Source organism: Colobus angolensis, unplaced genomic scaffold (genome assembly GCF_000951035.1).
Source record: "Colobus angolensis palliatus isolate OR3802 unplaced genomic scaffold, Cang.pa_1.0 Scaffold278, whole genome shotgun sequence".
Taxonomy (NCBI): domain Eukaryota; kingdom Metazoa; phylum Chordata; class Mammalia; order Primates; family Cercopithecidae; genus Colobus; species Colobus angolensis.
This window is the reverse complement of record NW_012116021.1, coordinates 1,835,851-1,860,812: the sequence shown is the minus strand read 5'-3', so window position 1 is coordinate 1,860,812 and position 24,962 is coordinate 1,835,851. Positions and strand designations below refer to the sequence as shown.

General features: G+C 50.5%; 1 protein-coding gene across 1 annotated transcript in view; it reads left to right on the top strand.

The window, feature by feature from the left end:
- The window catches only part of ACAN (aggrecan), a 72,962-nt gene that overhangs the window by 28,184 nt on the left and 19,816 nt on the right, over nt 1-24,962 (top strand). The window contains exons 2-13 of the mRNA XM_011948328.1: nt 4,613-4,689; nt 7,344-7,727; nt 8,697-8,871; nt 10,509-10,636; nt 12,105-12,398; nt 14,564-14,941; nt 16,314-16,488; nt 16,981-17,108; nt 18,513-18,806; nt 20,871-21,110; nt 24,140-24,210; nt 24,355-24,953. Of these exons, the coding sequence (XP_011803718.1) occupies nt 4,620-4,689; nt 7,344-7,727; nt 8,697-8,871; nt 10,509-10,636; nt 12,105-12,398; nt 14,564-14,941; nt 16,314-16,488; nt 16,981-17,108; nt 18,513-18,806; nt 20,871-21,110; nt 24,140-24,210; nt 24,355-24,953 (2,936 nt within the window). The 5' untranslated portion in view covers nt 4,613-4,619. The remainder of the gene's footprint in view (nt 1-4,612; nt 4,690-7,343; nt 7,728-8,696; nt 8,872-10,508; nt 10,637-12,104; nt 12,399-14,563; nt 14,942-16,313; nt 16,489-16,980; nt 17,109-18,512; nt 18,807-20,870; nt 21,111-24,139; nt 24,211-24,354; nt 24,954-24,962) is intronic.

Below are 24,962 nucleotides of genomic sequence, written 5' to 3'. Positions count from 1 at the left end.
ACTACATTGGGTGCCAGGGAGACAATAGAGAACAAGACAGACACAGCAGCTACCTTATGAAGTTCGTTAATGCTGGGAATTGTGAGGACCAGGTCCCCTGGTGCTGGGTTCTGGTTTTGGCTCCACTTCCAACCTACCATATGGCCTTGAGCAACTCAGTCTCCTCCTTGGGCCTCAGTTTCTTCACCTGTAAAATGAGGAAGTTAGGCTTGATGTTCACTAAGGTCTATCACAGCTTAGACCTTCTGTGACTCCAGGGGGTAAAGAGAGGTCCAGAAGGCCACCACAGGAGGAAGGGTTGATTGGAGGGACCAGGAATGTCTCCATGGAAGAACAGCAGACAGGAAGCAGATTGGACCTCTGAAGATTCACCACGAGTCCTGTGAAAGAGGAGGGGATGTGTTTTGTGGGGCTCCTGATGGTGGAACTCTTGTGTGGAAATTATAATGTGGGTGAGCCATTTTGACTCAATCTTGAAAGTTCTTGAGCACAATTGGAGCTACTCAGCCATGGAATGGGCCACCTTGTGAAGGAATGAGCACCTACCATGCAATCAGAGGCTAAAGACCACCTGGCTGAGCTGCATATACAGGATTCATGGCAGGGAGGTCATAATTGTAAAGCGTCATGATCATCAGTAGTGAAGGAATGAAAGAAAAGAAGTTGTGTGGTCCATTGTGTTATGTAGGAAAGGCAACTAGCATGCAAAAAGATTGCAATTACAAAAAAACACAAGTAGATACCTGAAAAAAAAAAAAGACTTGAATGACCAGGTAAGGTGGCTCACACCTATAATTCCAGCACTTTGGGAGGCCAAAGTGGGTGGATCACTTGAGGACAGGAGTTTGAGACCAGCCTGCCCAACATGGTGAAACCCTATCTCTACCAAAAAATACAAAAGTTAGCCAGGCATGGTGGCACATACCTGTATTCCCAGCTACTCAATGGCTGAGGCAGGACAATTGCTTGAACCTGGGAGGCAGAGGTTGCAGTGAGCCGAGATCGTGCCACTGTACTCCAGCCTGGGTGACTAGAAGGCAAACTATCAAAACACTAATAATGAGGATTTGGATTGTAGATGATGGTCATTTTTTTCCCATTGTCCTATTTTCCAAATGTTTGGTAGTATGGTAATGTTGTTTTTGAAATGAACGCAGTTTTATTATTTATGGAAAGTCATCTAGTCCAACCCTCATCCTGGGACAGGAAGCCTCTCTACAACCACTAAACTCTCTTCCAATCCCCCAGTTCTGAGAGGCTCACTCAGGCCTGACAACCAGGGAGGTGGGAGGAAAGTTGCACTGATGGATGCTTGCTGAGTGCCAGAGCCTGTGCTGGGTGCAGAGCCAAAGAAACAGTATCCGGCCTTGAAGAGGGATGATGGCTGTCACATTATCTCACTCAGTCTTTGAAACAGCCATGGGGCAGATCCTGGATTATTAAGCAGTAAGGGTCCACGCAGGTCGAGGAGGGATCTCCACTGCACATGTTGCTGGAAGAGGCATTCAGGGAGAGTGGGTGAGATGCCTGTTCAATCCCATAATTTGATGGAATCCAGGCCAAGACCTTGGCCAGGTAGACAACCATGGGGTAGAGTCTGGCTGATGAGGAGATGAAGGTTTCCTTGTCTCCAACCGGGACACATGCACGCATGCTCACACAGCCTCAGCTCAAGCTAAAAGCACCTCACTTTCCCCTATCAAATCTCCACATAATTCTCTCCGAGAAAGTCAGTTCCTTGATGATGGACCCAAACCACATAGCTCTCACCTGACCTTCACCCAGCATCCCCTTCCTGCTCCCCAAGTTCCCCTCTCCACTTCATTTCAGGCTCCCTGTCCCCTTCCTCTGCCTCACCTATGCAGTCACCCTGTCAGCACCTAATTCAGCTTCTCATGGAGAAAGGTCTCCCTGTTGACAGGGCCGTGCTGGGACTCAGGGCTGCCAAAGTCAGTCTTCTTGCATAAAAGGCTCAGTGAGTTCTGGAGACACTTGGAAACCAGACAGAATGGAATTTCTCCCTATTTTCTTTACAGCTGAGAAAACACATACAAACACAAGAGCATATTTATTGCGATATTTCTATCCCAAAGTTTGTCTTTAAAAAAAAAAAAAAGAAATAAAATTAGTTTCTCTACCCACTCCACCCCTATCCCCCCACCCCCACTCTACCCCTCCCCACCTCTTTTCATTCCTTCCCATTTCCTGGTCTAGGCCAGGGAGAGAAATCAAGCCGTCCAAGCCCACAGAGCACTCCTACAACCCCGGACAATGTCCAGCTTGTTCAGAGAGTGAGGGAAGAAACACAGCTCCGAAAACATACACACAACCTCCCAATGAAGGGTGTTCTGAGGGAAGAACAGGCGGGCCTTGTGTCTGAACACGAATCCCTGAGGCTCTGGGAAGAGAGGAGCCGGAAAGTCTAGACCCCTCCCGGGAGTGGAGAAGACACCTTGCCCTCTGCCCTCTGGGGAACTATTTCCCAGCCGCAACTGGTCACATGGAGCTTGAACGAGAGCCCCTCATGGTGCCACAGCCTGGAGCCAGAGACTTTCCTTTAAAAGGCAGCATCTAGGTAGAAAAAAATCCCTAAGGAAACACAAGGGGCTACTTCTCAGAACCTTGGGATTTTCCAGACTTTCTCCAGTGTGAGGATGACGTGCCTCATGCATTCACCTCATACCCCCAGCAGCACCCATAGACAGCCCTTTCATTTCTGGGATGACTCGTATATGTAGCATAGGTGGTAGAAAGATGTCACGCTCAATCAACAGGCAGAAACAGTCACTCGGAGTCCTGGGCCCACCCTGCCCCTGCCCCTGGCATTCCTGGATAGGAACACCAGTGCCCTCCCAACACCCTTCCTGAGCCTAGGGACTCCTGGGGTGCTCCCCTCGTCCCAAAATCCATCCAGCCCCAGCTAGCAGTGAATGAGCCAAGAGCGACACCTGCTGGGCCATTGGGCTCTGATAGAGCAAAGGTCTGGGAACGCCACCGGCGTTGCTGAAAGCTCCACTCTTCTTTAGTCCCAGATCCTCCATCTGCTCCAAGGTTCCCTCCCTCTGTGATGCAAACACTTCTTAAACCAAAAGGGCAGGGTAGGTGCTGATGCAAGTCCATCCAACAGAACAACTCGGAAAACATCACCAGGCATGCGCCGAGGAGGGAAGGTCAGATGAGGTGTCTGTAATGAGACTGCACATGTTCTAGGCCAGCGGTGCTCCATCTTGGCTGCACCTTAGAACCTTCCAAGCTCTAAAAATCCTGAGGTCCAGGCTGAAGCCCAGGTGATTTCAATGTGCAGCTGAGGTTGAGAGTGCTGCTCTGATGGGTCTCCTGTACATTCTGTTGGGTCCTATGCTGGAGTCAGGGTTCCAATTGTGCACGTTTACACTGTAGTTGTCACAGACCTCTGTACTTACCATGTCAGCTTTCCAGCAGATGACGCTAAGGAAGGTTTGTCTTTCTAATCCACATGAAGTCATTGAAGTAGCAGGAGAGCTACAGCATCCTAGGTCTAATTTCTCTCCTAAAATATTAATCCATTCATCCCACAGCCTCCTCAAGAGCTCTCTAGGTGAATATCTTTTCCCTGCCATGAACCAGGCCCCTAAACCTTGCCTGAAACCTTGGAGGCTGGTCCATTCTAAAACACACATGATCTCTGGATTTGAAGTTAGTGGCAGGACCAGGTTTCATTAGGGATGTTGAGCAACTCACCACTTCTCTGGGCCTGGAGGACTGTATTAGTCAGTATTCTCCAAGGAAACAAACCAACAGGACACATGCACACAGACACACACATACCCCACCCCACCCCCAACACACACACACACGAGATGGAGAGAGAGATAATTATTATAAGGCATGGGTTCATGCAATTATAGAGGCTGGCAAGTACCAAGGTCTGCATGGTAAGTTGGTAAGCTAGACCAGGAGACCTGCCGTGTAGTTCTAGTCCAAGTTGGAAGGCTTGAGACCCACACAAACTGATTGGGGTAGTTTCAGTTTGAAAGTCAGTAAGCTTGAGATCTAGGAAGAGTTAATGCTTCAGTTCAAGTCCAAAGGGAAGAAAAAGCAATGTTCTAGCTCAAAGGCCATCAAGCACGAAGAATTCTCTCTCTCTCTCAGGGGAGGTCAGTCTTTTCTCTCTATTCAGTCTTCAACTGATTGGACAAGACCCTCCCACATTAGGGAGGACCATCTGCTTTATTCAGTCTACCGATTCCAATGTCAATGTCATCCAGAAACACCCTCACAGACACACCCAGAACAATGCTTGACCAAATGTCTGGGTGCCCCGGCTCAGTCAAGTTGACTCATAAAATTAACCATCACAGGAACTCATTCAGATGAGACTTCACTGGCCGAAAGATGGGAGGTTAGGTTTATTAACCTAATGCCTGGAATTAAACTGGGAAACCTGTGAAGGTTTTGTGAGGGAAGGATTCTTGAAGAAAATATCTCACAAACCACGTGCAGCCTCCTTCTCTGGAGATGATTCCAGGTCCTTGGGTGTGGAATTACCACTTTGCATCATATGTCACATGACTCTGCTTGACCTCACCAAGCCTCCACTATCTAAATAACGCCTCTGCCTCCCCTCTTCCAGGTGAACTATGACCACGTTACTCTGGGTTTTCGTGACTCTGAGGGTGATTGCTGCAGCTGTCACTGTAGAAACTTCAGGTGAGGACATTCCTATGCAAGTCTCACATATTCAGTAGGCATGAAACCCAGTACTGGATTTCAGTACTGGGTACTGATCCTGGTGCTACTGGTCCCAGGGATATAATTTCCCCTTTCCTGGCCTTTTCCTGGCCCCACCCTTCTCCTATTGATGCATGCATAACTGTGATGGGACAGCACCCATGCGTGGGCACACGCGTCCAGGAGCCTCGCTCAGATAACACTGCTCCTGGCTGCCCTCGAGCCCCGACAGCTGGCAGGGAGAGCTCCAGGCAGGTGTCCTCCTTCCCTTCATGGATCTCAGTGAGGACTGCTGCACACTGAGCTTGCAGGAGGGGCAGGACATAGACAAACGAGTGGAGAAAGGGCCATTGAGGGAGGATTGGCTGGAGCACCACAGAAGAAAGGTCACTTGAGAGACAGCCAGAGAAAAGCCCCAGGGAGTCAGACAGGTATTTGCCTTTTTTGCAAACCATCCTGGGAAGCCCCAGCCTGGTCTCGTGCATGTGGCAGGCTCTGGGTCTACTGCTAATCGAGCATTGGACCAAATGAGCAAACCTTCCACTGACCCTAGGATGGGCTTGACCCCAGAAGGGAAGTTATGTCTCCCCTAGGCCCAGACAAGAGAGGACTCTGCTCTTGGCTGTGTATTTTAGAGGCCCCCACTGGCCCTCCTCCAGCCTCAACCCTCTCCAAAGCAAGGGGAGTCAGTAGGGCCAGTGTGTCCACCCAAATCTGCACTTCTCCTTTACAGCACATTCTGGGGTCCCAGGATGCCCAGAATTTCCTATCCAAGTGGGCCCAGGCCACGTCCAGGGCCTGCATGGGTCCATCCTCCTATGGGGACACCACACCTCTGGTGGGAGCCACCCTGGGCCCAAGAGAGGGGCTAAGGAGTGGCTGTTTGTATGGGGTGTGGGCAGAGCAGGGCTGTGGGGCTGAGACCAGCACAGCAGCACATGAGACCCCCTCACAGTGCATTCAGTGTGGGAAAAAGAAGGGGGCCCAGCTCCCCATGCTCTCACCCAGTCACTATATCCCAAGGCAAAACACCAAGGAATCCAAGAATTCTGAATTTAAATCTTTTCTTTCAGGTCATTTTGAAAGGTATCGTTGTCAAATAGGAAGATAGGACATAGAACTTAACAATCTGTTGGCCTGATTTACAACTTTTGCATCTGTAGACATGTGGGACAAGGGCCTTCATTTGTACTGTTGCTGGGAGACCCACAGCCATGCAACCCCTGGCTGTACCCAGGGGTGGTCTGCCCAGACAGGGAAACCAGTTCATTAGGTTTGAGTGAGGCTTTAAAAACTGCTGAGCTGGGCACCACGGTCCCTTTCAGCTCTCCCCTGAGAACCACTACTGCTAAAACCAAGCCATGTCCAGGGTGCAAGGGCCCAGCACTCAGAGGAAGATGCCTGTGGAAGGGGCCGATGGGACTGTCCGGGACATCAGAAGGTTAAGGGCTGGACTCCAAGCATTCCTGGCTCCCCTGCCCTTGCCCTGTGATGTATCTACTACCCACAAATATCCGAAACTTTTTTTTTTTTTTTTGAGACGGAGTCTTGCTCTGTCGCCCAGGCTGGAGTGCAGTGGCGTGATCTCGGCTCACTGCAACCTCCGCCTCCCGGGTTTACGCCATTCTCCTGCCTCAGCCTCCCGAGTAGCTGGGACTACAGGCGCCCACCACCTCGCCCGGCTAGTTTTTTTGTATTTTTTAGTAGAGACGGGGTTTCACAGTGTTAGCCAGGATGGTCTCGATCTCCTGACCTCGTGATCCGCCCGTCTCGGCCTCCCAAAGTGCTAGGATTACAGGCTTGAGCCACCGCGCCCGGCCGAAAGCAGAGGTTTCTTACATGTATGAGTCTCCACGAAAGGTGCTATTTTTTTTTTTTTTTTTTGGAAAGCTGTTTTTTTTTCCCCCATTCCCAACAGATCTTTTACTTCTAACAAGATTTGGTAAGCTTGTTGCACTTCCCCTATTGACACTCTCCATTATGTTAACATTTTTGGAGTCTAATCCTACCCCATCGCCTCTCCTGCATCTGACTCTTTGTGCACCAAAATGTCTGATCTTCTCGGCTCCTTCTCCACCCACGTCCCCCAACTCCCAAACAGCAGAAGAAAGTGACTTGTCCCGGCGGCAAAGTCAGGCTTGCACCCAAAGCAGACCTCCCCAAATGGAACACATCTTGGAAGTTTTCTGTCTCAGCTTTAAAATTGTGTAGATTACTTTTCTACCCCAAAATAATTTTTCCCAAAACCTTTGAGTTAAGCTGTCACTCCAAGTAGATGGGTCCTGTTTTATTCCATGCTTTGATGCCCCCTGCAGTACCCCAGTTTGAGAAACAGGGAGGTGTCTTGACCCTGACATCTCCCCTGCCCTCCTCTGGAATCTTCTTCTGACTCCATAGTTTCCTTCTGGAGATGCAGAGGCCAGGGGTCTTGAGGAACGCTGCTCTGGAAAGGGTGTTGCAAGCCTTCCTGGGGATTCCCACATGGCACAGGAGCATCCTCATTGTACAGACAGACACACTCATTGGATTTCGCTCTCTCAGGAGAGTGCATTGCTGGAAGGATGGATGGGGAGGCGGGGTGGTCCTCTCTAGGCACTAACAGGTCTCTCTTTCACCCCACCCCTCCCACACAGACCATGACAACTCGCTGAGTGTCAGCATCCCCCAACCATCCCCGCTGAGGGTCCTCCTGGGGACCTCCCTCACCATCCCCTGCTATTTCATCGACCCCATGCACCCTGTGACCACCGCCCCCTCTACTGCCCCCCTGGCCCCAAGAATCAAGTGGAGCCGTGTGTCCAAGGAGAAGGAGGTAGTGCTGCTGGTGGCCACTGAAGGGCGCGTGAGGGTCAACAGTGCCTACCAGGACAAGGTCTCGCTGCCCAACTACCCGGCCATTCCCAGTGACGCCACCTTGGAAATCCAGAGCCTGCGCTCCAATGACTCTGGGGTCTACCGCTGCGAGGTGATGCATGGCATCGAGGACAGCGAGGCCACCCTGGAGGTCGTGGTGAAAGGTGAGAGCCTCCCACAGGGACAGACGCTGCTTCACCCGCAGAAAGAACCAGAGCAGTCTCTGCAGTGCGGGCGCAGGCAGGCTGGCCTTCAAACCAGCTCCTCCATGCACCTCAGCCAAGTTACTTAATTAATTTCAGCTACTTCCTCTGTGACATGGATCTGGTAATATCATTCTCTCTGGACTTAGGGAGCATTAAATACTTCCTGGCTATGGTCACAGGTAACTGACAGTTTGTGCTTCCCAAGAATCCTGTGATCCGGTGGGTCTTGTGATCATGCCCATTTTATAGACAAGCAAACTGAGGTCAAGTGACTTGCCTGAGGTTACCCTGGAAATGAGTCAGAGCAGTCTCCTGACAGCTCATCCTGGTGTCTTTTCCCTCCCCCTCTCCACTCTCATTCTCGGTTCCAGAAGCCAAAGCAAGGGCTGAAGACTCCCTGGTCTCTTTCTCTCTATGGCCCAAGGAGAACAGTCAGGTCCTTGGTTAGCTTTAGGACTTCGGTCAACACCAGATTTTTCCCGGGGGGAGGTACAGTGGGAGGCTCTGTCAAAGATAGTTCACTCCTGGGCACATCTTAAATGGGGTTTCTGCTAGGATGACCCTGGGCTGAGGGTGCGGGGGGTTCTGAGTGTCTCTTTCCCCTAACGCAATATGGGGGTCTTGGAGTGAAAAGAAAAAATTATAAGGAGGCAGATTTTAGTTTAATTCAAAGAACTTTCTCATTATCAGGATTATCATAAGTCTTCAAAAAGGAATGCTTTGTAAGGTAGTGAGCTCCCCATTACAGGGTGTTCCAGCAAATTCAGAAGCATGACATGCAAAGGTGTACAGGGGGTCATGCATCAGCCTGGACCAGCTAGTTCCCTAAGGTCCCTTTGACTATTGCCATCATTCTTCGAGGGCCTCGGTGATCAGAGACTGTGCCTGACCAGCTCTTCCGCTTGTGGGCGTGTATGTGTCTTGCAGGCATCGTGTTCCATTACAGAGCCATCTCTACACGCTACACCCTCGACTTTGACAGGGCGCAGCGGGCCTGCCTGCAGAACAGTGCCATCATTGCCACACCCGAGCAGCTGCAGGCCGCCTACGAAGACGGCTTCCACCAGTGTGATGCCGGCTGGCTGGCTGACCAGACTGTCAGGTGAGCCCCAGCCCACCAGCGAGTGGGGGCCAGGAGTCAGGGGCCACAGGGGAGTGGGGCAGGTGCTGGGTGGAACATTGGCCAGACTTAGCTGGTGCCAGCATGACACTGTGGCCAGTCTAGGTTCGGGGCCGTGGTCATACCTTGGCCAAACAGGAGCTCAGTGACCCATCCCAAACCCTTGTTATTGTGATTCTCTCTTGCAAATGGGATGAGGGACTACTAGCAACCTTGCCCTACGCGTCATTTTTTCCTACCCATTTATTTCTTTGCCATGATTTCCTCACTTTTAAACTTTGGTGTCTTCAGTATTTTTGTAAACAACCTTCCATCCTTTTTATTTTTAATAAAGCAAGACATAAATTGAACCCCTTGCTACATCCTTCCCTGAGTGTAGTTGCTGGGGAGTGAGGTGCGGAGCAGTCCAGATAGACCCTGCCCTCAAGGGATCTCAATGCACTCTGAAGGCAAGATGATATCACCCATTCCAGGAGCACCATAGCTCCAACAGCCAGAGCCACAAAGCCTGAAGGCAAGATGATATCATCACTCATTTCGGGTGCACCATAGCTCCAACAGCTAGAACCACAAAGCCTCAGGAAGAAAACAAAGGAAAATGTCTTTGCAGTCTCGGGGTAGGAAAAAAGATCTTAGGATACAAAAACTATAGCCATTAAAAAAAAAAAAAAAAGATGAGACAATAGTCTAGCATAGTGCAAGAGCCCACACCTGGGCGGCATAAAGAACTGGACTCAGCCAGGTGCAGTGGTTTCACGCCTGTAATCCCAACACTTTGGGAGGCTGAGGCGGGCGGATCATGAGGTCAGGAGATCGAGACCATCCTGGCTAACATGGTGAAACCCCATCTCTACTAAAAAAATACAAAAAAATTAGCCAGGCATGGTAGTAGGCACCTGTAGTCCCAAGCTACTTGGGAGGCTGAGGCAGGAGAATGGCATGAACCTTGGAGGCGGAGCTTGCAGTGAGCCGAGATTGTGCCACTGCACTCCAGTCTGGGCGACAGAGCAAGACTCCGTCTCAAAAAAAAAAAATGGACTCAAATTCCAGCTCTGGCACTTGGAAGCTGCGTGAGTGTGGACAAATCGTTTAACACCTCTGAGCCCAGTTTCTTCAAGTGTAAAGTAGATTGGTGATAGCACCTACCTACCTCACTGGGTTGACCTGAGATGCAAATGATATACAGCGAAGCCTAACAAACTACGACCCAGAGGCCAAGTCCAACCCACCCCTTGCTTCTGTAAATAAAGTTTTATTGGGACACAGTCACACCCATTTGCATATCTCTGGGTGCTTCATGCTACAGTGGCAGTTGAGTGGTCACCACAGAGACTATGCAAAACCTAAAATATTTACTGTCTGGCCTTTTATAGAAAAAAATATGTGAGCCCCTGATAGAGAAAGTGTGTTTTGTACCACTAAATATTGGGTAGTGGGGGCTGCCTTTAATCGTGATTCACTGTAAAAATGGATAGGCAGTTGACATATTCAGAAGAGACATGGTCAAATGCAATATTAAGTCACTGATTCCTCCCATGAGGGAGGAGGATTCAAGGGCAGAGGCCATGGGCTTCCCTTTGTCCCCTGAGTGTCACACCTCCATTTCGGGTTCCTGGCAGATACCCCATCCACACTCCCCGGGAAGGCTGCTATGGAGACAAGGATGAGTTTCCTGGTGTGCGGACGTATGGCATCCGAGACACCAACGAGACCTATGACGTGTACTGCTTCGCTGAGGAGATGGAGGGTGAGCTGCCCTGCCCACCAGGAGGCACCCAGCTCCCTTCCCAAGGCCCCCTTCCCCTCCCCATCTCCCCACTGACACAGGGTGCCAGCTCAGGACCTGACACACTCCGTCCTCCTCTCCCATGAAGGGAGGTGGGCTGAGGCCTACAGGTCTGCACCCCTCCCGCTCCACTTTGGAGAGGGTCTCAGTGGCCCCAACATCTGCAAAATGTCTGGTGTCACCACTGTACCCAAGAGCACGTGTCACAGGAGGTTTCTCACCTGGGATTGCCCCTCCCAGCCGAAACCCTGGCTGCTGTGACAAGTACATCCCCGTTCTAAGGTCCACCATGCTGTCAAAGTCCAGCCCAGCCTTACCCTCACAAGCGACACTACACCAGCCACGAAGCTCCCAGGGCAGCTGGCCACCCAGCCACCCTCTCCCAGAGTCCCTGTGGGCAACCCCAGCTCTGTTCCTGGACAGAGCCGGGGGCAGTGGAGAGCAACCTAGACATTTTCTGTTTTGTAAAGGGCACTGATTTTGGTCACAGAGTTACTCACACACGTGTGTGACACCCTTTCCCCCATCTGCACCCATATACTCCTTTGTACATTCCAGACTCTGCAATGCCTGTCTCCTCCCTCCCTGCCCCCTGCTCCCCCAACCTGAGTACAGTGCCCACAGCTCCTCCAGGCTGGGGAGAAGAGCTGACAACAGGCACTTTCTGAGTAAGGGGCCATGGCCAGGCTTTCTCACCACCATAGCCCCCTGCCGCATTCCCACCCCAGGGGGCAGACCTGCCTATTAGGTAACAAGTTATCTGTGTGTTCCCACATTTGGCTAACTAAAGACAAGTAGAACGGCCAGTTCGAGCTGCCACTGAGCAGGGGTAGCCAGAACCACCCCTGTGAGTGGATGCCCACCGCCCCCACCCTTACCCCTTACCCTTATCCCTGACACAACCTTGTTAGGTTTTGGGAAATTTTTTTTAAGCTCACAGTCCTCAAATGATGCCCTTACGCACTCTTCAGGGTCTAGAGACCCCAGTTTGGGAACCACTGCTCCAAGGGCTCAAGGTCTGATCCTGCTTTTCCCAGGATAATTTGAGTTTTTTTAAAAGGATTTGCCTTGAGTGGGCAATGCTTAACTCCTAGGAAAGATCCCCCTAATGGTAGAATGCAAATGGGGCAAAGAGGCTTTTGAGCAGAATTTTCCTCCCAGATTTCAAGTTTGCTCCACCCTTTGCCCAATCTCTCTGCCATTTTTGCTGCTTCTCTCTTGGTCCCCTTGTTTTAGGAAACTGATGTCATCCTACACAAAAGCCCAGAAATAAGTAATGAAGGGCAAGATCTGAGATACAGACATGTGGGACCAGGACTTTGGGAAGTTAGAGGACTCCCCAGACCTCGTGGAAAAGTGTGGATCTCTCTGGGGATGCAGAGCAGGGGGAGGGGGAGGACCCTTACCCAGCTGGCTGTGTCCTTCACAGGTGAGGTCTTTTATGCAACATCTCCAGAGAAGTTCACCTTCCAGGAAGCAGCCAATGAGTGCCGGCGGCTGGGTGCCCGGCTGGCCACCACGGGCCAGCTCTACCTGGCCTGGCAGGCTGGCATGGACATGTGCAGTGCCGGCTGGCTGGCCGACCGCAGCGTGCGCTACCCCATCTCCAAGGCCCGGCCCAACTGCGGTGGCAACCTCCTGGGTGTGAGGACCGTCTACCTTCATGCCAACCAGACGGGCTACCCTGACCCCTCATCCCGCTACGATGCCATCTGCTACACAGGTGGGGCACGACTGGTGGTGGGAAGGGAGTTCATGCCACTAAAATGGGGTCCTAGAGAACGAGGAGATCTTGGAAAGGGAGGGTTGGTTTTTGCCCTCGAAAGGGCCACTGGGTACCTGAACCCCATGTTTTTAGGACACCCCTCCATTTTCACTGGTTTCTAGGAAGCACTAGGGTAAAGACTCTTTTTTTTTTTTTTTTTTTTTTTTGGAGTCTCGCTGTGTTTCCCATGGGGTCAGGAAGCTAAGGAAGGGAGCCTCCGCCTCCCGGGTTTACGCCATTCTCCTGCCTCAGCCTCCCGAGTAGCTGGGACTACAGGCGCCCACCACCTCGCCCGGCTAGTTTTTTTGTATTTTTTAGTAGAGACGGGGTTTCACAGTGTTAGCCAGGATGGTCTCGATCTCCTGACCTCGTGATCCGCCCGTCTCGGCCTCCCAAAGTGCTGGGATTACAGGCTTGAGCCACCGCGCCCGGCTGGGTAAAGACTCTTGAGACTGCAGCGTATCCAGCCCTGTCTCATCGGATCAGCACACAAGAGACTTCAAAGCCTCCAAATTGTTTTCTCCAGTTTGAATCAAAGCTCTGTCACCTACTACTGTGCAACCCTGGCAGAGTCAAGGCCGTGAACCTCACTCTTCTCATCTGCCTAGTGGGGAGATGGGGTACCCACCTAGGAAGATGTTGGGGGTCAGACATGTGACCCTGGCACCCATGAGAGGGTGCTGCTGTCTGCCTTTTTAAATTGAATGTGTCTAAAAGGAGGGTCAAAAGGGATTTTGTTGTGCTCTGTTTTTTTGTTTTTCTTTGAGACAGGGTCTCACTCTGTCATCCAGGCGGGAGTTCAGTGGTGCAATCATAGCTTACTGCAGCCTTAGCCTCCTGGGCTCAAGCAATCCTCCTGCCTCAGCCTCCCATGCAACTGGGAATACAGGCACCACCATGCTTTGCTAATTTTTTTTTCCTTTTGGTAGAGATGGGGTCTCGTCATGTTGCCCACGCTGGGCAAAATGTTATTTTATTTTATTATTATGATGATTTTTGAGATAGAATCTCACTCTGTCGCCCAGGCTGGAGTGCAGTGGTGCAATCTCAGCTCATTGCAACCTCCATCTCCCAGGATCAAGCGATTCTTCTGCCTCAGCCTCCCAGGTAGACTGGGATTACAGGTGCGCGCCATCATGCCCAGCTAATTTTGTATTTTTAGTGGAGATAGGGTTTCACCATGTTGAGCAGGCTGGTCTTGAACTCCTGACCTCAGGTGATCCACCCGCCTCAGCCTCCCAAAGTGCTGAGGTTACATGCATGAGCCACTGCACCCAGCCACAAAATGTTATTGAAAAGAGTAGGGGAAAGTTTGATGGGGACTTTATTTTGAAAAATTACACCAAAATGTTCAAATAAGTTTTTATCTTCCATTTAACACACTTTGGGTTATAATCATAATTACATGCTAATTCTTGGAGGAAAAGCAATGCATCACATGAATGAGGAGTTGCAAGACTTTTATGGTGTAAGTGGTAATAACACAATGACAACTCATTACATGTTTCATTTCCACAACCTGATCTCACAGGAAGAGGGGTACTTTTGCAAAGTAGTTGGGATTTCCCCCTCGAAGCCTCTCTTAACCTTTTGGTATTCTAACTACTCTTTTGGAAGTAGTGTCACTCTCATGAGACCCTCATTTTTCCATGACTATGAGACAGGCAGTTCTCCAAAACCACCTTCATCAACTTCACAAACTGTGCTTTTTGCAAGATTTTCTGATCTCTCTTTATAACTGCCTTACCTGGTCCTGTTGGATAGTTACAGCATCAGACGGTTGGCAAGGTGCTCATGAGACAAGTGAAGGAGCAGCTGTGTTGAGCAGGAAGGGATGTTGGGGTGGGAACTGATCTTTATGAGCAGTCAGCTCATTGGTCAATATCTTGCCCTCTGATAGCTCTTGCACTCTTTTGCAATCTTGAAACTGTGGGGGCTCCTACAATGAATGCCAATAGCTGAGTACCCCTGAAATGGACTTGGCAAGGCGCCTGGCACACAGTGGTGCCCTCCTGTCCCAGCCGGGAAAGAGGAGGAGCCATGCTCATCTCCAGCCCACTCCTCATCCCCCTCAAGCCGGTCCCAGGCTGGGAGGCTAAAGCTTGTCTTTGCCCCTCCCCTAGGTGAAGACTTTGTGGACATCCCAGAAAACTTCTTTGGAGTGGGGGGTGAGGAGGACATCACCGTCCAGACAGTGACCTGGCCTGACATGGAGCTGCCACTGCCTCGAAACATCACTGAGGGTGAAGCCCGAGGCAGCGTGATCCTTACCGTAAAGCCTATCTTCGATGTCTCCCCCAGTCCCCTGGAACCTGAGGAGCCCTTCACGTTTGCCCCTGAAATAGGGGCCACTGCCTTCCCTGAGGTTGAGAATGAGACTGGAGAGGCCACCAGGCCCTGGGGCTTTCCCACACCTGGCCTGGGCCCTGCCACGGCATTCACCAGTGAGGACCTTGTCGTGCAGGTGACCGCTGTCCCTGGGCAGCCGCATTTGCCAGGGGGTAAGTAGCTGCCCGTGGGTGCATCCAGGGGCAAGTGGAGAGAACTTGGCCTGCAGGGAAGGGATTCCCACAGTTGAAGTCTGTGCCTTCTACTTAACCTGGCACCTGGGACAATGTTCTCTCCTCTCAGACCTTGCTCTCCTCATCTGTGAAACAAAAACAATAGGCCAGACTATCAGGTCCACACTCTTGCCAGCAAGGATTTATTTCAAATGAGGTCATAGGTGGAATCCAGTCTCTACATCAAGTGGACACATGTGCCACATAGATCTAAGGGAAGTAGAGTGGAGAACAACCGGGGCTCCTTCTGTCCAGGGCCCCTCCTTGCCCCATCAGACACCCCCACAAAACAGAGCCACTAGAAAACCACTGCCTTGGATGACCCCTGAGGTCTCTCAGTGCTCTGACCTCCCAGGACAAAGGCCAGCAAACTGTGGCCAGTGGGCCGGGTTTAGCCGTTCCAATATGGCCCATGACTTAAGAATGACTTTTACATTCTTAAATACGGGCAAAAAGTCAAAAGAAAAATAATACTTTGTGACACATGAAAATTATATAAAATTCAAATTTCAATGTCCACAAATGAAGTCTGATTGGAACAAAGCCATAGCCATCTGTGGACAAGTTGTCTGTGGCTAACTGAGGACAATCACAGCGGGGTTGAATACAGTCAGTCCTTCATGTCCGGATTCAACCAACCGTGGATGGAAAATATTCCAAAAGAAAAGAAACAATAACATAACAATACAACAATAAAAGTAATACAGATTTAAAACAATATCGTATAACCACTACTTACATAGCATTGACATTGTTTCAGGTATTATAGGTAATCTAGAGATGATTTTATACAAATAGCACACTTTTATATCAGAGACTCGAGCCTCTGTGGATTTTGGTATCTGAGGACATCTTGGATCCCAAAGGATAACTGTAGTTGTTACAGAAGCCACATAGCCTTCAAAGCCTAAAATATTTACCATTCGGCCCTTTCCAGAAAACGCTTCCAACTCCTATTCTAAGATGACAATGTTCTAGGTGCTTAATACATGTGTGAGAATTGGATGTCAGGTAGCATAGAGCCCAGTGCTTCCCCAACTCAAGTCTATGAACAAGGACATTCTGGTGTGGCCTTGTTCCATAATGGCCTTGGTGGGGTTCCCACACAGGGGAGGGGCAGATGGACACTGCCATCCACCATCACACCCACATGGCTACCAAGTGGGATTTCAGCTTGCATTGCCCAGATAAATCCAATATGTCAGGCAGCAGAAGTTGGCCTACCTCTGTGCCCATGGAGCCTTGGGAACTGCACACCATGGGTCCTTGAACCTGACTGCTCCCTCTTCCTCTCCCCCTCCTCCCCACCCAGGGGTCGTATTCCACTACCGCCCAGGATCCACCCGCTACTCGCTGACCTTTGAGGAGGCGCAGCAGGCCTGCCTGCGCACCGGGGCAGTCATTGCCTCACCAGAGCAGCTCCAGGCTGCCTACGAAGCAGGCTATGAGCAGTGTGACGCCGGCTGGCTGAGGGACCAGACCGTCAGGTGAAGCCATGCTCCTCGCCCAGCCCAAACCCAGCTGAAGAGGTCAGGCTTAAGGAGCCACAGATTGGCACGGCCCCCAGCACACTGAGCACCCAATACCTTGTGGGTTAATGAATTAATTAGTGACTCAACTGAGGCATATCCCGAAAGGGTGGTGAAGGGCACTGGGTAATGTTCAGTTCTTAGTCATTTCTCCCCAGCAGACAGAGGCAGCAGCCCCCTCCTCAAGTGCCCCATTCCCCTCCAGCCTGACCCAGTGCCCTTCCATGCAGCTGCTCTCTCCTGAAGCCAGAAATCCCCCAGGAGCCACCAGATCCTTCCCCAGGCTGCCCGGAGAACTTGCTGCATAAGGGGCTTCTTCCTGGTTTGAATCCCACCAGACAACTGAAGACATACCGAAGTCCCTGAGTGGCCTCTGGCCTCAGCCTAGGGCCCTGCATCTACCAGCCCCCGAAACAGGCCTTCATCTTCTCCTCCCACTCTCCTTTGCAGATACCCCATTGTGAGCCCAAGGACCCCATGCGTGGGCGACAAGGACAGCAGCCCAGGGGTCAGGACCTACGGCGTGCGCCCATCAACGGAGACCTACGATGTCTACTGCTATGTGGACAGACTTGAGGGTACAAGCCACATTCTCACATTTTGGGCCCTAGATGGGCAGGGGTGTGGGCAGGGGGCTGACAGGGTGATGCAAAGAAGAGAGGGGGTTACCACACACCCACCCACCCCTGATCCCACCCAGCTTTCCAGGTGGGAAAGGGCCCTGCTGAAAAGGAAGGCCCCCAGGCCCTCCCTCAGATCCAGCCCCAGCCCTCCTACTGAATGTTTCTTATGGTCTCCTCCGGCATTGCAGGGGAGCATCCGTCCCTTTAAAAAGCAGTGAGGTCTGTGGGTAAATCTCAGTTTATTATAAATAAATGCTCTCTACACCAACTCCTTCTTGGAGAGTCCCAGTGCCTGGGCACAAATCAAAGGCACTGAGAAGTCCTGCAGTAAAAACAAAAACAAAAACAAAAAAACCTCTTTAGGTTGGGCGCCATGGCTCACACCTGTAATCCTAGCACTTTGGGAGGCAGAGGTGCCTCAGTGTGGGTGGATTGCTCTAGCCCAGGAGTTCGAGACCGGCCTGGGCAATGTGGCCAAACCCTGTCTCTGCTTATTTAAAAAGAAAGAAAAAGAAAAACTTCCTTAACTTTCTTTAACTCAGCATTGCCCAATTTTTAACCACAAACCTTTATTTTGTTTTATTTCATTTCTTTCCATTTCCATGAAAATTACCAAATTTCCACTAAACGCAATTTTGGAAATGCTGGTATTCCAGAAAGATTTTGGCATTGCCACTCACTTGTTTCAAGACCCTGGGCAAGTCACTTAACCTCTCTAAGCCTCAGCTCCTTCATCTATAAAAATGGGACTGATTTATATGTACATCAGAGGTTTTTTTGAGTATTAATGAGATATGTATGAAAAGTTCTTGGCACAAGTAGGTGTTCAGTAAGTGTAAGCTCTCCTAGCCCTGAACCGGATAGGTACCAGGTGCATTGCTAGGTGCTGGGACCCAGCCCTGCCCTGGATGAGTTTCCGGGGTGTGGGGTGGCCACAGCAGTCACAGTGATAAGTGCAGTGGTATAGGGGTGCACAGGGATTGGAGGGGGCCCAAGTGAGCCGCCTTGCTTAGCCAAAGAAGGGGATGCCTAAGTGTGACTGGAGAATCCAGAAAAGAGGGAAGGAGGAAAAGTTGTTGTGGAAACAACTCAGTCCAGTTTGACTGGAATTTTGACTTTTTTGGCACTGAAAATCCTGTGTCCCAGGATAGCCCAGTCCAGTACAAACCAGAGCAGTGGTCACCTATTTCCCAGGGTCCCAGAAAATCTAAGGGAGAGTGATCAAAGAAGGGGTGATGGAGCTGGGCTGAGTCTTAGCCCTGGTGAGGAGGGTTGGAGGAGCTCTGTCCTGGGTGGGCAGGGATTGACCTGGCCTGAGTGGGGGGGGGGTCATATCCTACCGCTTGTCTCTGCCCCCAGGGGAGGTGTTCTTCGCCACACGTCTTGAGCAGTTCACCTTCCAGGAAGCACTGGAGTTCTGTGAATCTCACAATGCCACGCTGGCCACCACGGGCCAGCTCTACGCCGCCTGGAGCCGCGGCCTGGACAAGTGCTATGCTGGCTGGCTGGCCGATGGCAGCCTCCGCTACCCCATCGTTACCCCAAGGCCTGCCTGCGGTGGGGACAAACCAGGCGTGAGAACGGTCTACCTCTACCCTAACCAGACGGGCCTTCCGGACCCACTGTCCCGGCACCATGCCTTCTGCTTCCGAGGTATGCAGCCTCACCTCGGCTCCAGCAGCCCCTTTTGTCTGGAGACCTGGGTTCACCCCATCCTGCCACCACCCAGTTTTGCATCCATCAGAGCAAGAAAAAGTCAGTCCCTCTGGGGCAGAACCAGCTCTGAAACCAGCACAGCGCAGGCTTTGACCCCAAGGCAAGGTCATCCTTCTAAAGTTCCCCAGAGACAAGTAGAGATAAATAAGGGCTTGAGCTGGTATTTATCAGTACTAGAAATGAGGCAGACCTGAATTTGAGTTATGGTTCTGCTACTTAATAGCTGTGTAAAAATGGAGATATAATGGTTCCTACTTCAGAGAGAGCTGCAAGAATTAATTGAGTGCCTGTGGTGCCCTTGGCATAGTGCCTGGGACACAGTAAATGCTCAATAAATGTTTGCTTTATTTTGTATACTTATATATATGTAAAGCTATAATATACAGCTTTATTTTATACAACCTGTAATTTGTACATCAATTACAATTGTCAAATTCTCTCCTGCTTGCAAATATTTTTGTGATGAGTTTAGTCAAATTATTCTATTATTCTTCACTAAGCACTGATGATTCATGTTTTTCGTTGACCCATGCTATGGATATGCTACCATTTCAACCATCACTCCCCATGGACTTCTGAGAGTGATGTCATCAAGCAATATAATTAGCATGGCCAGACTGCAGCCAAGGAATTGCTGGGCTCTGATTGGATGAGTTCCTGCATAGTCCATGGAGGGTCTGAGTGCATGGACCAGAATGTAGATTGTAATAACAGCCTGTGCCAGTTTTGATAGTTTACATCAAAACTGAGTGTCTTTGCAACTTCCTGTGAATCTATAATTATTCTCAAATAAACTTAAGGGGAAAAAAACTTGAGTGTCCCCAAGTTTCCCAGAAATCCAGGGTCACTTTTAAAACCCAATTCAAGGCCAGGAGCGGTGGCTCATGCCTGTAATCCCAGCACTTTGGGAGGTTGAGGTAGGTAGATCACTTGAGGTCAGGAGTTCAAGATCAGCCTGGCCAATATGGCGAAACCCTGTCTCTACTGAAAAAAGTGCAAAAATTAGCCGGGCTTGGTGGTGTGCACCTGTAATCCCAGCTACTGGGGAGGCTGAGGCAGGACAATCGCCTGAACCCAGGAGGCGGAGGTTACTAGTGAGCCGAGATTGTTCTGCTGCACTCCAGCCTGGGCAGCAGAGCAAGACTCTGTCTCAAAAAAAAAAATTCGAAATTCAGCCCCACTTAGCCAGACTCTAAAAGTCAAGTTCAATTCTCTCCCAGAGTCTTGTCCCAGTGCCCATCTCCCTGCTCTGGGAAGCAGAAGCCAAGCCAGTTAGCCTCCCAGGAAGTTCCCAGCCATGCTACCCCCAGCCTTCCACTCCTGACCCTCCGTGAACTCAGCCTTGTATATTATCCTGCACAGTTCAGCTTCCTTGCTGACCATGCCCACTGCTGGTTCCCCCACACCAGAACACTTACCCCCAGCCCATGAATCCTACCTTCACACTTTCAAATGCCGAGATGGTTTCATGGAATTTAAGCACCATCCTCCTATTTTTAGTCCTGACACACTTGGAACATAATCCCCGTCCCCAAGATCGGCAGCGTTGTTCAGCGGTTGAGAGCATGGAGTCTGGCACCAGATGCTTGAATTCAAAGACTAGATCTGCCATTTGTAAGCCATTGACCCTGGGCAAATCATGTAACTCTGTGCCTCAGTTTCCCCATCTGTAAAATGAGATAATCATATCTCTCTCATAAAGCTGTTACGAGATAAAGTGATTTTATATACATAAGCCTTTATAGCAATGCCTGGCATGTATGATCGATTCTGCAGGGGAGATGACCCAGGTCACCGGAACTAAACTGCTGATGGTGCATATGGATAGTGTATCATTGGTGCCAATGGCTCTTATTAAGCGAGAAGGCAAACAGCCATCCGCTGAACGAGGTGGTGGGGCCTGGCCCACCTCAGAGTCCCCTAGCTCTCTCAAGAAGGGCCAGCCAAGGATGGGTCACTGGTAAGAGATGGACTCACTCTCACTACCCACATCTCCTTTAGGGGTTTCAGCGGTTCCTTCTCCAGGAGAAGAAGAGGGTGGCACACCCACATCACCCTCTGGTGTGGAGGACTGGATCGCTACCCAAGTAGTGCCTGGTGTGGCTGCTGTCCCTGTAGAAGAGGAGACAACTGCTGTACCCTTAGGGGAGACTACTGCCATCCTAGAGTTCACCACTGAGCCAGAAAACCAGACAGAATGGGAACCAGCCTACACCCCAATGGGCACATCCCCGCTGCCAGGTTGGTATGGTTTGGGTTCTGGGGCACTCCCTGAAGCTGCATGCCCCTGTCTGCCTACAGTGTGCCTGGTGGGGTGGTCGGTTTCCCTCTCTGGGATTTGTGCTGTTTCCCCAGCCCTGACACTGTCTGGGGGTGCTGCTGTGGGCAACTTTAGCCACTTCAACTGGCCTCTAGGACCTGCCCCAGAGTGACAAAAACAGCCTTGTTCATAAAATGCTTCTATACACATTTACTGTTCTGGCCCTTATTTCCCTTGCATGAACCCCCAAATGCCCAGGACTGTGCTGATCAGAGGGCCCTCAGTTACCTTGTCCTCTTTCACTGACACCCTTACCCTAACTTCAACCCTCTCTTGTGGGAGAAAGAACCAGGGAGGGGGTTACTGTTGGAAGTCTGACTGTGACCTGTCTGCTTGCCTTTCTCCTCCTTCCATGTCCCTCTTCTGGGCCAGGCCTCCTCAGCCAGAACTTCCTGAACTCCATCTGTCACAATTAAACCAGATGATACTTAACAAGATGAAAGCAACGCCCCTAAACCTTGTTGGATAAAGTGTTTTGTGGCCACTAAGGTTTGGGAAATGCTGGCTTACAGAGATTAACAGGTTTCCTCACTGCAGACCTTCTCAGAGCCTTGAATATGCTAATACACACTGTAAATCTCCAAGAGGAGGTGATAGATGTGGTGTGTCCCAAATGAACCTTACCACAGAGCATTGTTAATATCTAGCAGCTTCCAGTTGGGGTAAGCTTGATTTAAAACAATGTACAGTAGTATATGTGTATACCTGGTAGAGTCGGTTTCCTTGGGGGTATGTGCATCTGAAAAAAGGAGTGTATCCAAGCTCCCACTAACTCATCCAGCCATGCATCAGCATTCTGTGCATGGTTCCAGAGCAATCTGGTGGTGTCAGGCCCTCTTCTGGGCATTGGAGATGCAAAGCCTGGCCTCCCTCCATATCAGAAGGTTAGGATGCCTCTGCAGAGCAGGGAAGAGTCTGGCCAGCAGTCTCACCCAGCAGTCACACCTGCCTGTGGCCTTCCTCGCCCTCACCAGGACAAGAATGACTGAGTCCTCTTTGGCATCAGGGTATGACTTTGCACAGGACTCTGGGAACCACTAGTGGGGAGTTGCCAGTGGGAAAGTGGCTCCAGCAGCCTGCTAGAAATGTTTTCTAGACTTCAGTTCCTGACCACCTTGCTGATTTCAGCCATATCTGGGAACCATCTGCACTCTCATTTGCTCCATGTATTTTTCTTTAAGCTGACTTGCTTTTAAAAAAAAAAAAAATGTAGGGCTGAGTATGGTGGCTTACACCTGTAATCCCAGCACTTTGGGAGGCCAAGGTGGGAGGACCACTTGAGGCCAGGAGTTTAAGACCAGCCTGGCCAACATGGCAAAACCTACTGTCTACTATAAATACAAAAATTATCCAGGTGTGGTGGCACGCACCTGTAGTCCCAGCTACTCAGGAGGCAGAGGCATGAGAATCACTTGACCCCAGGAGGTGGAGGTTGCAGTGAGCCAAGATGGTACCACCGTACTGCAGCCTGGGCAACAGAGCGAGACCCTGTCTCCAAAAAAAAAAGAAAGAAAGAAAGAAATGTAAATTTATTTAAGAGGGAACTGTTATATTATGACTGCACATGGTCATCCTGGTGTGTTTCATAGATAGATACATACATACATATATACCTATCAAAATTAAAATAATCTTTTTTGGGTCCTGCCCAGCTAACTTTTTTTTTTTTTTGCACGGCACCACCGCTATTCTTCATGCCCCACTTCCCCCTCTAAGATTCTCCTCTCAGCAAGAACAAACTAAACCTGCCCAGTGGACCCAGCACCCTCAGTGCTCAGGGGCCCCACCTGAGAAGTAGGCCCCAAAGTACGTACAGGGTTAAAATGATGTGTGGTTATTTTTCAAATGCCAAAGGAAAGAAGAACTAAAGCAAAGAATGTAGCCTTGATTAGTTAGAATTTTGGAGTTTCCTTTTTTCATTTCTCTATTTTTCAAATTGTCTGTAATAGAGTTCTAAGAATTGGAAAAAGTCACTGTATGTTTACAAACATCACCACCTGGCCCTTTCTTCCTCAGAAGGATGGCTTAAAATGAACAGTTCTTACATTGAAAAGAGTCCCAGCATCACAGGGAGGGCTTGCTAAAACACAGCATGCTGGGCTCCTTCCCAGAGTTGCTGAATCAGTGGGGCTGGGGTGAGGTCTAGGAATTTGCTTTTCTATCAAGCTCCCAGAAGATGCTGTTGCTGCGAGTCCAAGCTTTGAAAACCATGGGACCAAATCAATAAGATGGTAATGTGGAAATACTTGCAGGATGACCTTGGTGATCTTCAGTGGTGGCCAGGCCCCCACATCCAGTGGGTTGTGTGGATGGTGGCCCCCGCATCTCACACAAAGTACAGCCTGTGTAGCCCATGTCCCTGTGGGCAGTTGGCGGGGCTTCCCAGTTCCCTACCTCCCTCCTTCCTTTCTCCCTATCCTGCTTCCTTCTTTCCTTCCTTCCTTCTTTCCTTCCTTCCTTCCTTTCTTCATTTCCAAGACACTTTACACAGTTCCATTAGAAAGCATTTGGACAGGCCGGGTGCGGTGGCTCACACCTGTAATCCCTGCACTTTGGGAGGCCGAGGCGGGTGGATCACGAGGTCAAGAGATCGAGACCATCCTGGCTAACACGGTGAAACTCCGTCTCTACTAAAAATACAAAAAATTAGCTGGGCACGGTGGCGGGCGCCTGTAGTCCCAGCTACTCAGGAGGCTGAGGCAGGAGAATGGCGTGAACCCAGGAGACGTTGCAGTGAGCCGAGATTGCGCCACTGCACTCCAGCCTGGGCGACAGAGTGAGACTCCACCTCAAAAAAAAAAAAAAAGAAAGAAAGTATTTGGACGTGTTGCTGAGCTCTTGAGAGAAAAATTTTACTGTGGAAAGAATGGAGTTTAGATTCTATGTATGAGCTTAAAATGGGGCAGAGTTAATAAACTCATACCTCATCTTTCTTCCTTCTTTCCTACAGGGATCCTTCCTACTTGGCCTCCCACTGGCACAGCAACAGGGGAAAGCACAGAAGGCCCTTCTGCAACTGAAGTGCTTACTGCCTCAAAGGAACCATCCCCCCCAGAGGTGCCATTCCCCTCGGAGGAACCATCCCCCTCAGAGGAACCATTCCCCTCAGTGAGGCCATTCCCCTCAGTGGAGCCGTCCCCTTCGGAGGAGCCATTCCCCTCCAAGGAGCCGTCCCCCTCAGAGGAGCCATCAGCCTCAGAAGAGCCATATACACCTTCATCCCCGGTGCCCAGCTGGACTGAGCTGCCAGGCTCTGGGGAGGAATCTGGGGCCCCTGATGTCAGTGGTGACTTCATAGGCAGTGGAGACATTTCAGGACACCTTGACTTCAGTGGGCAGCTGTCAGGGGAGAGGGCAAGTGGACTGCCCTCTGGAGACCTTGACTCCAGTGGTCTTACTTCCACAGTGGGCTCAGGCCTGCCTGTGGACAGTGGACTAGCCTCAGGGGATGAAGAGAGAATTGAGTGGTCCAGCACTCCTACAGTTGGTGAACTGCCCTCTGGAGCTGAGATCCTAGAGGGCTCTGCCTCTGAAGTTGGGGACCTCAGTGGACTTCCTTCTGGAGAAGTTCTAGAGACTTCTGCCTCTGGAGTAGGAGACCTCAGTGGGCTTCCTTCTGGAGAAGTTCTAGAGACTTCTACCTCTGGAGTAGGGGACCTTAGTGGACTGTCTTCTGCAGGAGAAGTTCTAGAGACTACTGCCTCTGGAGTAGAGGACATCAGTGGGCTTCCTTCTGGAGAAGTTCTAGAGACTACTGCCTCTGGAGTAGAGGA